General features: G+C 27.7%; 4 protein-coding genes across 8 annotated transcripts; 2 read left to right on the top strand and 2 right to left on the bottom strand.

Moving 5' to 3' along the window:
- Nucleotides 1-17: 17 nt before the first annotated feature.
- On the bottom strand, nt 18-6,452 carry LOC100880752 (caspase-1). The gene is made up of 7 exons (XM_003702986.3): nt 6,239-6,452; nt 5,592-5,851; nt 5,190-5,495; nt 4,870-5,119; nt 380-389; nt 177-303; nt 18-79 (listed from the first exon to the last, which is right to left on the bottom strand). The coding sequence occupies exons 1-7, from the start codon at nt 6,316-6,318 to the stop codon at nt 18-20; spliced, it is 1,095 nt and encodes a 364-aa protein (XP_003703034.2). The 5' UTR covers nt 6,319-6,452.
- Nucleotides 980-3,231, top strand: LOC100878106 (ADP-ribosylation factor-like protein 13B). Its single transcript, XM_003702964.3, has 8 exons — nt 980-1,223; nt 1,295-1,365; nt 1,446-1,579; nt 1,714-1,829; nt 2,161-2,337; nt 2,429-2,606; nt 2,676-2,709; nt 2,774-3,231. Exons 1-8 carry the CDS (start codon nt 1,165-1,167, stop codon nt 3,079-3,081), a joined length of 1,077 nt encoding a protein of 358 aa, XP_003703012.1. The 5' UTR covers nt 980-1,164; the 3' UTR covers nt 3,082-3,231.
- On the bottom strand, nt 6,239-9,760 carry Sec6 (Exocyst complex component Sec6). Of its 2 annotated transcripts, XM_012284546.2 has the most exons (2): nt 8,298-9,760; nt 6,239-8,075 (listed from the first exon to the last, which is right to left on the bottom strand). In XM_012284546.2, the coding sequence occupies exons 1-2, from the start codon at nt 9,576-9,578 to the stop codon at nt 7,332-7,334; spliced, it is 2,025 nt and encodes a 674-aa protein (XP_012139936.1). In that variant the 5' UTR covers nt 9,579-9,760; the 3' UTR covers nt 6,239-7,331. The 2 variants fall into 2 exon arrangements, with proteins under 2 accessions (XP_012139936.1, XP_003703033.1); XM_003702985.3 differs by having other exon boundaries at nt 6,239-9,759.
- A 189-nt stretch (nt 9,761-9,949) lies between these two features.
- Nucleotides 9,950-13,873, top strand: LOC100880863 (ectonucleotide pyrophosphatase/phosphodiesterase family member 5). 4 transcript variants are annotated; one of them, XM_003702987.3, is made up of 9 exons: nt 9,950-10,437; nt 10,515-10,755; nt 10,846-10,944; nt 11,021-11,384; nt 11,456-11,665; nt 11,732-11,986; nt 12,059-12,155; nt 12,862-12,933; nt 13,075-13,873. In XM_003702987.3, the coding sequence occupies exons 1-9, from the start codon at nt 10,325-10,327 to the stop codon at nt 13,184-13,186; spliced, it is 1,563 nt and encodes a 520-aa protein (XP_003703035.2). In that variant the 5' UTR covers nt 9,950-10,324; the 3' UTR covers nt 13,187-13,873. The 4 variants fall into 4 exon arrangements, 3 of the variants coding, with proteins under 3 accessions (XP_003703035.2, XP_076389667.1, XP_076389668.1); XM_076533553.1 differs by lacking the exon at nt 13,075-13,873 and adding an exon at nt 12,318-12,356 and having other exon boundaries at nt 9,953-10,437; XR_013038730.1 differs by adding an exon at nt 12,318-12,577 and having other exon boundaries at nt 9,954-10,437; nt 12,862-13,873.
- Nucleotides 13,874-14,426: the final 553 nt, after the last annotated feature.

Raw genomic sequence — 14,426 nt, forward strand, 5'->3', positions numbered from 1 at the left:
ATAATTATATTGGTGTGTCAATAATGTGCATCAATTGTATGTTGCCTAAATTGTGTAACACAATTTATGGTATTTATTTCTGTAATTTTGAATAATGAAAATAAGTTAAACGGATTAATGTCAATCTGTCAATTATGAATATTTCACAAGTTAGTGAATTCTGTTTTCTGTAATACTTTTCTTATTTTGTAACAAAATGAATTTCAACCTTTCATTCACGCTTACACATTTTGTGATAATCCTCTTAGACATGTGGCTGGAAACCTTGAAAATAGATGGAGACAGAATATAAAAAGGCATAAACTATAAAAAAAGCATAGAAATGAACAACAAAAAATTGCCTAAAGCAGATGTTATCTGTTATCAACAAACAACTTACATAATTATAAATATTATATGGAAAATTTAGTTATAACTACAAACACGTTTCCGATATATATACATATTTATAATAAAACGAGTATTTAATTTAATTGTATGTAAAACACTGTTATATACCATGTTTTATGTAAACAATGCGAGAGTGTTATATATTTTTAATGAATGATTATAGCATTTATACATATATATGAAAATACGTATATACACTTACATCGGGGAAATAAATAAATATGTTTTACACTACTCTTTATTTCATTTATAATAAAACTTCATGAAATTATATTTATCACATTCATCGATTCAATTTTATAGTGGGCACAGTTGACGTATTTGACATATCAGTCAATTTAGCAAGAGAATAGAATTTTTCAACACCGATTTTTGTTCATTCTGCGCATGTTGTCTTAATTGCCGTTCGCGGTTCTTAACACCTAGCAAGTATACATAGCGATTTTTTTATTTTGTATGATCTACATCTATCACCTTTTCCCTCGATTAAAATATTTTGTCCACCATGTATATTACAGATGATATGAAAAGTGAGCAACACAAGTGGTTGAGAGGTCTCTGAGTTCAATTGAGTTGCGCGAAATGATTCTATTCTCTCGTCAAATCGGCTATACATAGTCGATACATTTGACGTATAATTACTAATGACGATTAATTGGTTCTTATTATTGTATTTATTTTTAAATACAAAAATGTACAATACAATATGATATAAGAAAACAATGGCCTTAATTTATGTCACTTAGGAACCTGGTATAAAAGAAATTTATTATAATGGGTAATTGTATACGGAGTATATTGAAAAGGTTACAAAGGAAAAGGTGTACTGAAAAGTAATGTATTAATTTATTATAAAAATACGTTTAAGAATAAACTAAAAAATTAACAAATAATTTATTTATAGGACTATTATCTTACTCATTGTGGGTCTTGATAATGCGGGAAAAACTTCTGTTTTAAATTGCATCAGTGGTGGTGTGTATTGTAGTATAATTTTTATTTTACATTAAGAATTACAATTGACTTAATAAATATTATAATATATATTTTTTTAGATTCAGATAAGTCTGTACTACCAACAATGGGATTCCGTACTGTGTCTTTAAAATATAAATCATATACTGTGAAAATTTATGATATTGGTGGTAGTTCCCAAATTAGATCTTTATGGCCAAAATATTATAACAGTGTAAGTACTAATAAAAGTATCTTAAACATTATAATTATATTTTGTAGAAATTTAGTACAACCTTTTTCATATTTATCTGCAGCAACGTAATATTTGTTTAAAATATCCCTCTTTCTTCATTTTACATCTTTTAGATACATGGTCTTATATATGTGGTGGATGCTAGTGATATTTCTCGTCTTACAGAAAATAAAGTTGTATTTGGTGAATTAATTACACATGAATATATTTCAGGAAAACCATTATTATTGTAAGAGAATTGAATATATTTATGCTTGTGTATTTTTGTTTATACACAAAACACTATTTACTGTCTATGCAACATAAAATGTCCAGTAGAGCACATGGAGTCTATTGTTTATATCCCAGCAAATAAGACCTGTATTGCTCTTGCTGAACTTTCTGTGCTACATGGATAGTACATAATGCACATTATGCACCAATTAAGTTTGCATAAAAAATATATATGTATACATATATGTGTGTGTGTGTGTATCAATACACAGCATGAATTTCCATCATTAAATGTTACATTGTTTATATTATCGAATACTGCAATACCATTATACATTTTATAATAGGCTTGCAAACAAACAGGATGTAAATGGGGCTATCGATGAACTAGATCTTGTTGAGCATTTAGATGTAGAACATGCTGTTAATACTATGAAATGTCCCACACGAGTGGAAATATGTTCATGCATTGAAAAGGGAGAACAATTAAAAGATAATAGCATAGGTATTAAAAATGGATATAAGTATGTATTTTAGCTTTTTACTTGACATTGAGTTTTAAGAATCTTAAAAAGATATAAATTTATATTAAGCAGAAATAAATAATTCATACAGATGGTTGCTGGACATAATATCAAAAAATTACATTGTTTTAAACAATAAACTTAAAGGTTTCCAGAATGCTCAGAATGAAAGAAACACAGAAGTACAAACCACAACATTTGATACACCATCAAAACTCTCAATTCATTCAAATCCTTTTAAACCAATCAAAGAATTGATTGCAAAGAAGGTAAGACTTTTTATGAACACCAGATTTATTGAAAAAACTTTTTTATTTCGTTTACAATTACAATTTTAGGATGGAGTTCAAGCAATAAGTATTTCAGAAAATGGTACGTAATAATCATCTTAATAACAATATATAATTTATTTAAAATATATGAAATGTACTTATAGGTGTTTTAAAGAGTGGAAAGAAATTAAAAAATATATTTACGCATAAAAATAAGACTGCACCACTTAATGTTGAAGAATCTGTTATTGAAATAAAAGATACATCAGAAACTGATCAGTCCACTAAAGTTTTAAAACCTCAAAGAAGTCTACAAGCATTTTCTTCAACATTGAATCCAACAACACTGAATGCGGATTCAAATGGAATCAGATATAAATTAACCCGTCCATATACAGCTCCAGGATGTTCACAACAATTTATAAATAAAATAACAGTAATTAATATACCTGGACAAGTAACGCAAGGATAATATTTTTAAGTTTTTATTTAAGTAATAATAAGGGACCATTGTAAAAATAATTAAATCATATAAAAATATTGTACTGATAAGTTCACACTGCAAAATGTTTTATATCTGTGAAATTTACTACATTAATAAAACGTGAGAGAATTGCATAAACTTTTATTACGTAATAAATTATTTCTGTAAATAAATTTTTATTTTATACTAGATATATAAAGCATAGGTGTTTTTGTTTCACATTAGTAGTCAAAAGATATTCTTATAATAACTTTATTATATTCCATAAATTTGTACACAAATTCATGTATACAAAAATTTGGCAAACATATGAACTAGAGAATACATATCAAAGGCTTATAAAATTTATAGTGTAAAGACGTTAGAAAACTTTCGATTATACAATAGCATATAAAACTGCATAAAAAACACTGTATCACGTAAAGCATACATCAGCACATATGTATCACAATTTACAATATCATATATATTGTAAAGATTTTTATAACATATCTTGTTGAGCAACTACTTTATCAAATATAATGTGTTGAAAAATCATCTTACAGATCATTATCATAAGGAACAATATATCTTATGTAATGCAAAGATTATTAAATTTTCTAACGAAAATATTCCACACAAATTACAATACACAGGTACAAATACAGCAATAAAAATGTAGTGTCAAATTACCAAAAATGATACTAGACACTATAAAATTACATTAATTGGAATTTGAAGACTACATATTCATATTATGAAAGACTGTTGTATCACCACTTTAGAAGTTTCCATAGATCATAATAATGCCACTTCAAATACAAATACAATAATTTTTATGATAATATTAATAGACAATTTTATTAAATTCTTATCTACTTTATCTAGCAATGCCATTTTTCAAACTATGAAACAAAATAACATTTCATGTATCAGCAATTCCAAAAGTGTATGCAAATTGCGCTTCTTAATTCTTATTTATTTTTTTAACGATAGGTAAATCTTGAATATTCGTTGTAATTGCACCTTATATAATCACAACTACTTTAATCAGGCTATATTTATCTATTACTAAGTTGAAAATATTTCATTCTTTATATAAGACGACTATTGCTTATTGCAAAAAGACACATGTTTTGTCCTTCTGACTTTGTACAATGTAGTAGTCATTAAATATATAATTTTCTTTAAGTTGCTTGCATTACAATAATTAAAAAATACCTTTTTCTAAATATGACATTAAAATAGTATAGTTGGTATATAAGTTACTTATAAAATTTTGTTCATAAAGCAGCAGTCACAAAGGCAATCAATTTTACTATATTTATAACGCTTTTTGTCTTAGTTTTACTTTTCATTTGTACTTATTCTGTACCTTACTTGTAATGTACTGAATATTATCTTAATAATATTGTTGTATGATCACTATTACACTCATTCTATGCAGCTTCCTAATTATTTAAAAATAGTTAAAAGTTATATTTAAATATCTTATTCTTATAAATTCTACAGTAGGTACAAACCTTACAAAACATATATGATTTGTAAGACTTCTTCATAATCTAATAAGTAATATTGCTATATTATCTTGTAGTGCACATGTTATGTAATATAATGGCAATTTGTGTAAAATAAATGCTGTCATTTAAATGCAATACATTGCAGTCACACCAAATAGGATCTGCATAAGTAAAATATTACAATCTAATTTCCAACAATGGTGTGACTTATGCTCATAGAAATTTACATAGTGTAATTCATATTACACTTTATAAACTTTTCTGTATATAAAACAGCTATACAATTCCATTCTTTGGAGGTGTAAATTTTACTAAACGAGTTAACATTGAGGTAATGCATGGAATTTGTTTCTGTTGATGCATAGTGATATTGTCAGGAGTATTTGATTCAAAATCAAGAGCAACTCTTTGACAAACAAAAGTAAGTAAAGTTAACAAATCATAGCGAGTACCGTTTTCACGTAATTCCATACATAATGCTTGCATGAACCATGAACCACGAGTGGTATTTCTCCATGAATAATAACCTATATAATTAACATAGATTTTGATGAATTAAATATAATTAATTTCTTTCCAATATTTCGTGAAATTTACCTGGTATTGTTGAATAAGCAATTAAAATATCTGCTTGACATGGTATACGGTATGTCGAGGCTGGTTGACCATCAGTTTCAGTACGATCCTTTAGTGTTACTCCACTATCTAATTTATCCCCTTGACAGGCTTGTATAAAAAATAATTTCGGTTTTCCAGCAAGTGTAGGACATCTTTCAGCCGTAAAGTAAGACCAAATTGAGTCAGGCTTGTAAGAAGTATCATGAGCATAAAGTAATCCCATTTCTCCATGGCTTAAAACAGCTATAATTAGACAGTCGTGTTGAGAATGATCCATTCCAGCAACTGCAAAGGGAAAATACCACTGTTAAAGTATGTTTAATGCATCTCTATCTATGTGTTAAAATATTAAACTTAACAAAGCACACATTTATTAAGTACCTCTTTCCAAAGTTTTCACTATATCTCTATGTGCTGAATTATGAAAATCATTTACTTCAAAACCAAGATTTTTTAGTGTAGTAACAAGATTTTCACAATCCACATTTGTTCCACATCTTGGTTTAAGATGCGTAACAGTGAATACTTCGTGATTAAAAATGATAGCTAATCCACGTTTTGCATGATTCATGTTGTAATGAGTAGCGTAACGTTCTGTGGGTGCCGTTTGTATTGGACCCATAAGAGGGCTAACGCTATTTCTGAAAAATGAAAAAAAAAGTGCATGCATGTTCGTATCCGGGTTTAATTTACAAAATAATAACTCAATATAATTAAAATAATTCAAAACTTGTGTGAGGTTTTATAGTATTAACAGCAACAAAGTGCAAGTGTATAATTACAACTTTGTCTTATGTTCTTTATAGTTATTATTGTTTATTGTTAAAACAAAATATAATAAAAATAAAATTTATAACAAAAAATAGTCGTTATCAACTTGTTATAATAATAAATGTAACTCTATTATATGGAAAACTAGACCTAAAAAGATAATATGTATCAATATGGAAAATAATGGACATATCATAATGGAATTGTTTGGAAATTGTATGGTTAAGATATGTACTTTTCTAAGCTAATAAACATACCTAGAACATCCGAATGCATCTCCAACGTCATTACTAACTTGAATGCTACCATTTACAGCATCACTTTCCAAGGAACACATGGCTGCGATTTAAATATGATTTTCACAGGGAATAGTTTCGTTGTAAAAATACTGAACACAGTTTACTGGCACAGCGGAACATGAATATGACGCACACTAGAAACCTGCGTCATGACGCATATCCCTCTGGTTGATACGCATTGTAACTACATACACAATATATTTTTCGTTTCAAATTTTTCAGATACCATACATTATATTTATTCTATAAATGTATAAATATAAACACAAAATTGATTTTACTAGTATTTATTTTTTATTTCATATACATTCTCTTTATTGCACAAATGAACATTAGAAACTTCGTAATTATTAATTCGAATGGAAAATTTGTATACAAAATTTTAATTCTGATATAAATTAATAGAATATAAATATTTACATCATGTACATATATATGTTAAGTCTAAAAGTTTAATTAGTTTACATATTTTTTTTACAGTTCAACTAAATAATATACAATTTTCTTTCTCAGACTAAATGAATAACACTGTTATGTCTGTTATTACTTAAAGTACATATACTTTATCTATGTTATTCGTATTATATTCTAATTGATATTTTTAATTTCTTTTCGTTTTTCTTCTTATTATTAGAGTAATTATATATATGGTTCATTAAAATAATTAAGTACATAAATCAATTCTATTTTTGAGGCAGTGAATCAATTATTAGACAGATTACTAAATCATAATTAGTCATTAATAATTAATTACTTCCAAAGTAGTAAGTCTAAAAAAATTTCAGGGATCAATGATATATATACAAACAGTTAATAAATAACAAATCGAAAAGTACACTTAATAATGAATGTTCAAATAGATTTTTATGTCATAAGTTGTTTTGTTCTTGTCTTCAATTCAAAAGTAAAATCTTATTTAACTTTGTTTAAATAAATAATAGTGACACATAAAGTTATCTACTAATTCCTTTCTATAGCATATATCATCTTCAATAATGGTATAAAGAAAAATAACTTGTAATTCAACTCCCTTGAAGTCTACTTTTGAATTTCAAGGTTTCCAACTGAGGAAGCTATCCTGTATAACTATTTGTTTAAATATACTATGTGTAAGAGATTGTGAAGTTTTACGATTGCGTTGAGCTTCTAAGATATACGAAACTTTTTCTCTTGCTTCGCTACGAGAAATATCACCTCTAAGTCCCAGTAACCTAACCAAATGATCTTCAGTCATGTCAGGATATTTTTCAACTAAGGAATGTAAATCAAGCGAAAGAATTTCAGAATCTTCGCAACGTAAAACTTCGGCAAGACGTTTGATTATTTCAAAAGGAGAATTGAAATTCCCTATTTTCGGCGCTATTCTGTCAAAAAAGTTCTTCAATTTATCTGCTTCTGTCATTATTTTTGAAGTACATGTTAAGCATTCATCATATGTTTTCAAAGATATTTTCCTCTGCAGCATAGCAGAAATGTAACGTTTTGCAATAAGATTTTGTGCTTCTGTAATCACATATTCAAAATTCTTTGGACACAAATGATTGTAATCTTGGAAATAATCTTCCAAGGTTACACAAATGGTTTCTACTGGAATAGGAGATGATAACCATTTAGGAGTAATTAAATCTTGAAACTGTAATTCCAAATCTAAGAAAGATTCTTCAAGTAGTATAGCTACTGCTTCATTTCGTAACTGCTGGTAATTTGATAATAAATTTTCAAATTTAACAGTAGCATCTCCACTAGCATTAGGAACCCAATAAAGCTGTTTCATTTGTTGTGCAAGTTCTGTGAACTGTAAACAATTATTAACAATTGTAATCATATGATGTGTAAAATAAGGTACTTGACTTCTATCTTCAAAATGTTTGCTTTTAAATTCTAATATTGCTTGTCTATACATAAATCCATATTTAATAACTTGCTCAATACACAAAACTATAGCTTGGGCTGTTAATTCAGTACTAATAGTTTTAGTAACTTGGAGATTTTGATCAATCATTTGAAATATAATTACTGGTGCTGCTGTGTGATAATATGCCTCTTGAGTACTTCCTTCTGGAAGTACACCACTCCACCAATCAACTTTTTCAGTTTCCAAAGTTTTCTTCATCCAATCTTCATAATTTTGGCACATATTTTTTAGATACTTTTCTTGGAGATCACTTATAATTTCAGGATTTAATAAAGGACCAATATCGCTTGTATCAATATTTAATTCAGGATGTTGCATTAATTCTGGTCCAGTGTAAGTATTCATGATCCATGATAACAAAGAAACATATTCATTTCCTTCTAAGCCATTAGCAATTATGTCCTTTAAATGCAGAGATAAACTTGTATGATACATTTTAACAAAAGTTCTTACAATATTATACCAAGGTGGAAAACAAGGTTCACAAAGAGTTTTAACAACCCGTAAGTCTTCTAAAATTAGAAGTCTTGTGAGTTCCAGATATCTAACCAACCACATTTTATTATCTGCTCTTTCTTCAACATGAGTCCCTTCAATTCTGTTAGCTACAGATTTCTCCAAAACTTTCATTGCCATATCTTTCCATTTCTTAGGTCTTCCTGGTGGCATGAATCCACTTTGCTTATGTCTTTGGATAGCAAAATGATCTGCCTTCTCTTCTCTCTCTATTATTCTTAAAGCTGTTACAATAACAGTAGGTTCTTTTCTCACTGTATTTAATGTTCGACTTAATACTAATCTAATTTGTTTTTCCATCAATTGTGAGAGCATTTCAACATCTTCTAAATAAGCTTTTAACATAACAGTATCTGCTGGTGATTGATTTGGAAGTTTATGAAGTTCATAAAGCAAGTCATCTCTTGAATTTTCAAGATCCATAATGATTTGATGAGCATACAGAAGATTGCCCTGATTTATCCATTGTTTAGTCATTTCAACACTTTCAGGCAAAGTAAATGTATGCTTTAAATTCTCTTTAGCAGTAACATATTGTGAATGACGCATGTTTTCTTCTTGGACAGCTTGTAATTTTGCACTGAGTTCTGGAACTTGACTGAATAACTTGCCAATATCATCTAAATCCTCTTTTATGGAAGCAATACTCTTTAAGGAACTTTGAAGTTGTTCGAAGCCAACACGAACCCCATCTAATTGACTTTGCATTGCAGTTTTGAGCATAGTTTCTACGGAAGCTTTCTTCCGAGTTATTCTACGTTTGTACATATCAATCTTTTCCAATTGACCTGGACGTTGCAACAAATTTGACACATATTTTGTTGCTCTTGCCTTAGCCTCTTCTTCCAACTTTTGCAAATCTTCCATTTTTAAAATCGCTTAGTTAAGTTACAACCTATTACAAAATTAGTGTTTATAAAAGAAGTAATAGTTATAACAATTCTTCTTGGACTACTTAACAATCGCTTAAAAAGAAAACATGAAAAGATTATTTTGACATTTGTAGAATTTTGATTAGGCATGTATTTTTAAGATACGTTTACATAGAACATCTTGTGATTCGATATGCTGTATGTACATGAAAGGGAACCCTAATAGACAATGCTCAAATTTGATTGATTACTTTTTCTCATATATTTACATCTTTCGTTTCCATGTAAATATAAAGTAATAATGATTTTTTTTTACGCATGCATTACATCATTTAAAAAATATAAAAATATAGAAATTTCAAACTTAAAAATTTAGGAATTCAAGGATTTTTAATTTTCAATTCGGAGTTGCAAATTTTAAAAAACTACCATCTGGTAATGTGTAGTTCGCTAATCCTTAGGGTGTGTAATTTGGTGGTATTTTGAAAGAGACAATTTCCGACAATGTGTAGACGTGTCGATGATAGTATTATGTGATGTACCTGAATTTAAGAGTAGTATATTTTAATTGAAAGGAGTATTACATCTGTGAGAATTTTTGATAATCAGATGATTCTAATTGTAAATTTACATCGGACAAAGGTTATCACGAGACATTTTTAAAACGATGGACGAAATAGTATAATAGACGCGAATTAATCGAGATATTTCTTCCTGTCAAAAGACCAATATACATTTGTAATGTATTCTACAAGCATGTTGACATTAATGCTTATAATATTACTTAATGTCCAGGATGGATTAATGGTGTCACAACATCCAAAATTATTAGTGGTATCGTATGATGCATTTAGGTATGTTTCATGACCTTATTCTTCTGGAATGTTGAAGATATAAATTCACTTAACATTGGATCTTTTGTATTTTACAGATATGACTACTTTAATAGAAATTTAACGCCTTTTATGAATAAACTGAAACATGAGGGCACATACGTAGATTATATGATGAATGTGTTCGTTACAAAAACATTTCCTAACCACCATACAATGGCCACAGGATTTTATGCAGAAACACATGGAGTTGTAGACAATGAATTTTATGACCCTGCTTCAGGAAACACGACAAATTATGATCTATATCATTATAATAATAACATACTTCCTATTTGGGTATGTAAAGAACAATCTTCAATATTATATATATATATGTGTGTGATAATATTTCTTACAAAAGTATTTTTATACTCCTATGGACAATAGACTGTTAATCAGAAACATGGTGCTCAAAGAAGAAGTGGTACAATGATGTGGCCTGGTAGTAGTTATGAATATCAAGGAATTACACCAACATTTTCGCAGGTTTATACTTTTCACTACTAAATTCCAAATATAAACATTTTAAATGTAATAATTTAGTAATTCATAATTTTATTAGAATTTTAATAGAACCATTTCTTGGGAAGATCGAATAGATGCTTTAATATCGTGGTTTGTTCACCCTATACGTCCAATCAATTTTGGAATACTATATATTGAAGAACCAGATTATCATGGTCATTTTGTTGGAATAAATGGACCTGAATTTGATAATATTCTTAGAAAATTGGACAATATAACAAAGTATTTGCATGATAGAATAGAATATCATGGTCTACATGACCTTAATATTGTTCATTTAAGTGATCATGGAATGGCACCTGTCAAATTAGACAGAATAATAGACTTAACAAAATATATTAATAGTTCGGACTATAAATTTGTTGGTACTTCACCAGGTTTACATATTTTCCCTAATCCTGGTATGTTGATTAAATATGTAAAGCTGTATTCAGTTAAAGAAAACACATTTCAAATAATTTGTTTTGTGTAGGCAAAGAAGACATAATTTATCAGTCGTTAAAACAAGCTGCAGAGAAAACAATGACTTTTAAAGTATATAAAAGAGAGGAAATTCCTAAGAAGTATCATTATGGAAATAATACACGTGTTGGTCCTATATTTGTCATTGCTGAAGTTGGATATGCATTTCAAAATCTTCTTGATGCTATAGAATTTTATAAGAAGAAATTTAATATTACAGGTATTTGTTTATAATACACGATTTCGAATAATGAAACGAACACGTTTAAAAATATAAATTTTTTAGTAAATGGTGATTCGGAATTTGGTCTTCATGGTTATGATAATGGGGCAGTAGAAATGCATCCTTTCTTTTTTGCGAAAGGTCCTGCATTTATGCCAAAATGTAAATTGGAGCCTTTTAACAACTTAGATTTATTCCCCTTATTTTGTAAGATACTTGATTTAGAGTGTCCTCCGGTAAATGGTACTTTATCACATCTAACTAAGTGTCTTAAGAAACATCAACAGGATGTTACAATTATTGCTTATCGAATGATATGTAAGTGAAAATTGTACAGTATTTCTTATGGTTGCTATAGTATTCGTTATAAATATTTGTTTCTAATTTAAGTTGTAGCTACTTCTATTTCTATGACAATGGTTGCAATCATAGGAGCACTTGAACTGTTCTATATTAGAAAAAGACGATTAGGAATACAAAATTACAGGTAAATAAGAGTACAATACTTCCTTTTTTCTAACATTTGTAAATATACTAATTAATTTGATAATGTAGCAAGTATTTATGAAAATATTGTTTGTACTTTTGGATTTAAAAAATGGAATCTAGAGAGTATTATAATAATACTATTGATATTTTAATTTTTCAGGAGATATTATTCAGTGGATGGATAATATATATAAATAATGTAAAACAACAAGTAATATGTATACTGTATACATTTTATTATATTATATATAATAACGAAATAAGTAACGAAAAATAATTTTAAAGAAATAACATAATAAAAAGATAGCATGATGATAAAAAATAAATAAAACAAATATTAGTTCGGTTTTTTTTTATATGTGAAGTCTTATCTTCCGTTTTAGTACAGAAAGTAACAAAGTGTTTTAGAAGAAATTTATAGTATGTTGAAATAATTGATAGTATAATTAGTTATAATTATGTCGTAACGTGATATTTAAAATTATGTAAAAGAATACAAAAGTAATTATAATCTAGTAAAATGTGCACGAAAAATTTTAATCATTCAGTTACATAATGAAAACTTATTTAACAAATAACAAGACCTCAGTTTCTCATTTATATGTCAATAAATAAATACTTTAAATAAAAAAGATACTTCCCAATACATCTACTCTTTCTAACGTTAGTATAAAAAGTAATCAGATCCGACTTTTTGTTTTTAGAAGAATACTGGAAGATTTGGAAGCGCAATACCATTTGGACGAAAGTTGCAATATTGAAAATGTTTCTTGCAAGTAAATTTCCAAAGATTTATTTTCAATTTTTTTCTGCTTTTGTTCCATTTTCACGAGGGATTGCTTTCTGTGTGCAAAAGAAAGAAAACACTGAAAATTTTGAAGTATAAGTGAATATTAATAATCTGTTTCTCTTTTCAGATCAAACCATTTTCCAGATTTATTTATAATTTCATGTCATACGAAGAGTAGACATTCAAATGAGCGTAAAGGAAGCATTAAGTATAGGAAATCTTTTTTTCACTATAGGTGACATATACATCATATGTTACACTATTAAACACATATAAATGAGAAAATATTTCTGTGATAAAACGAACAGTTTGATATTTCTTGATCACTCTTAAAATAGTGTACATAAATTCAAGAATGATCATTATTAATTCATGTATTAGATATACACATTTTCATGAATGTCCATGCAATACTTAGTATATGTACTTTTTATTCCCTTGCATTCTACATGATACTCATTACAATAAATGTAAGTTATGTATAGAATAGGAAATTTACAAACTACAAATTGATTTTTGGATTTGTAGTATCATTCACAGTATAATTTTTGAAAGATTTTCAAGATTATTTATTCTATTTCGCTGTTATAGGAGATCATGATCATGTGTTATAAAATTGTTTACAATTCGGTATTATCTTTACGATACATATACACATATGGTATAGTATCCATTTATAATAGTGACTTTCATTATAATAGTTCAATATAATAGTGACCAATTTCACTATGATAAAGTAGTTAAATAAAATCAAACAATGTAATTAACAAGCACCGTATTACTTTAGGTACTAGAACATAACATAATTTATCCTACTTGACAAAATATTGTACAAAATCGAATGTATCTTGATCATGCACCAATTGTGTAACAATTCACATGTAAATATATCGAATATGTAAATATATGCCATTATAGAAAAATGATTCTGCTTTCTTATATTTTTAACAACATGTATTTTAGGATTTTATAATTTAAACGACATTAGCAACTTTGTTGAGTTCGAGTGGAGTGGAATGATTAAAAAACAAGTCAGACAATACTAGTTATGTCATTGCCGGATGACACTATCTTGTTTGGCGCATATCAATGATACTTATACCGTCATCCAAGTATCAATTATCTATATCCAATCGTACGAGAAATGTTACTTTTTATTGTTAGTACCGTCACAGATGTTTGGTTCCATTTATTAAGTTTGCAAGCAGGTGATTCAAATATGGAACCTTCAAATTCGAAAATTGTTAAATTCTGAAACTTAAAATTTAAAAAATTATAAAATCGTATAATATAAATAATTTTGTAATTGTTTAATAATTTCTGTTTATATGGTCTTGATTAATTATTTAAAAAATTCGATATAATTTTCATAGTATGCATTCCGATTGCAGACAATTCGGAAGTGACCTTAATCGATCTTTCGCAATACAAATTTTCTGACATGAAATCCAGTATTTTACTAAACTTGCGACATCAGAA

This window comes from Megachile rotundata, chromosome 7 (genome assembly GCF_050947335.1).
Source record: "Megachile rotundata isolate GNS110a chromosome 7, iyMegRotu1, whole genome shotgun sequence".
Classification (NCBI taxonomy): Eukaryota; Metazoa; Arthropoda; class Insecta; order Hymenoptera; family Megachilidae; genus Megachile; species Megachile rotundata.

Excerpts from the sequence above, each read along its gene's own strand:
- LOC100880752 (XM_003702986.3), bottom strand. The coding sequence starts at position 6,318 with ATGTGTTCCTTGGAAAGTGATGCTGTAAATGGTAGCATTCAAGTTAGT. Across the intron at positions 5,852-6,238 it reads GATGCATTCGGATGTTCTAG|AAATAGCGTTAGCCCTCTTA; the intron begins GTATGTTTATTA and ends TTCATTTTTCAG. Across the intron at positions 5,120-5,189 it reads TGCTTATTCAACAATACCAG|GTTATTATTCATGGAGAAAT; the intron begins GTAAATTTCACG and ends TTAATTATATAG.
- Sec6 (XM_003702985.3), bottom strand. The coding sequence starts at position 9,578 with ATGGAAGATTTGCAAAAGTTGGAAGAAGAGGCTAAGGCAAGAGCAACA.
- LOC100880863 (XM_003702987.3), top strand. The coding sequence starts at position 10,325 with ATGTATTCTACAAGCATGTTGACATTAATGCTTATAATATTACTTAAT. Across the intron at positions 10,945-11,020 it reads TTACACCAACATTTTCGCAG|AATTTTAATAGAACCATTTC; the intron begins GTTTATACTTTT and ends TAATTTTATTAG. Across the intron at positions 11,987-12,058 it reads TATTGCTTATCGAATGATAT|TTGTAGCTACTTCTATTTCT; the intron begins GTAAGTGAAAAT and ends TTCTAATTTAAG.
- LOC100878106 (XM_003702964.3), top strand. The coding sequence starts at position 1,165 with ATGGGTAATTGTATACGGAGTATATTGAAAAGGTTACAAAGGAAAAGG. Across the intron at positions 2,607-2,675 it reads AAGAATTGATTGCAAAGAAG|GATGGAGTTCAAGCAATAAG; the intron begins GTAAGACTTTTT and ends TTACAATTTTAG. Across the intron at positions 2,710-2,773 it reads AATAAGTATTTCAGAAAATG|GTGTTTTAAAGAGTGGAAAG; the intron begins GTACGTAATAAT and ends ATGTACTTATAG.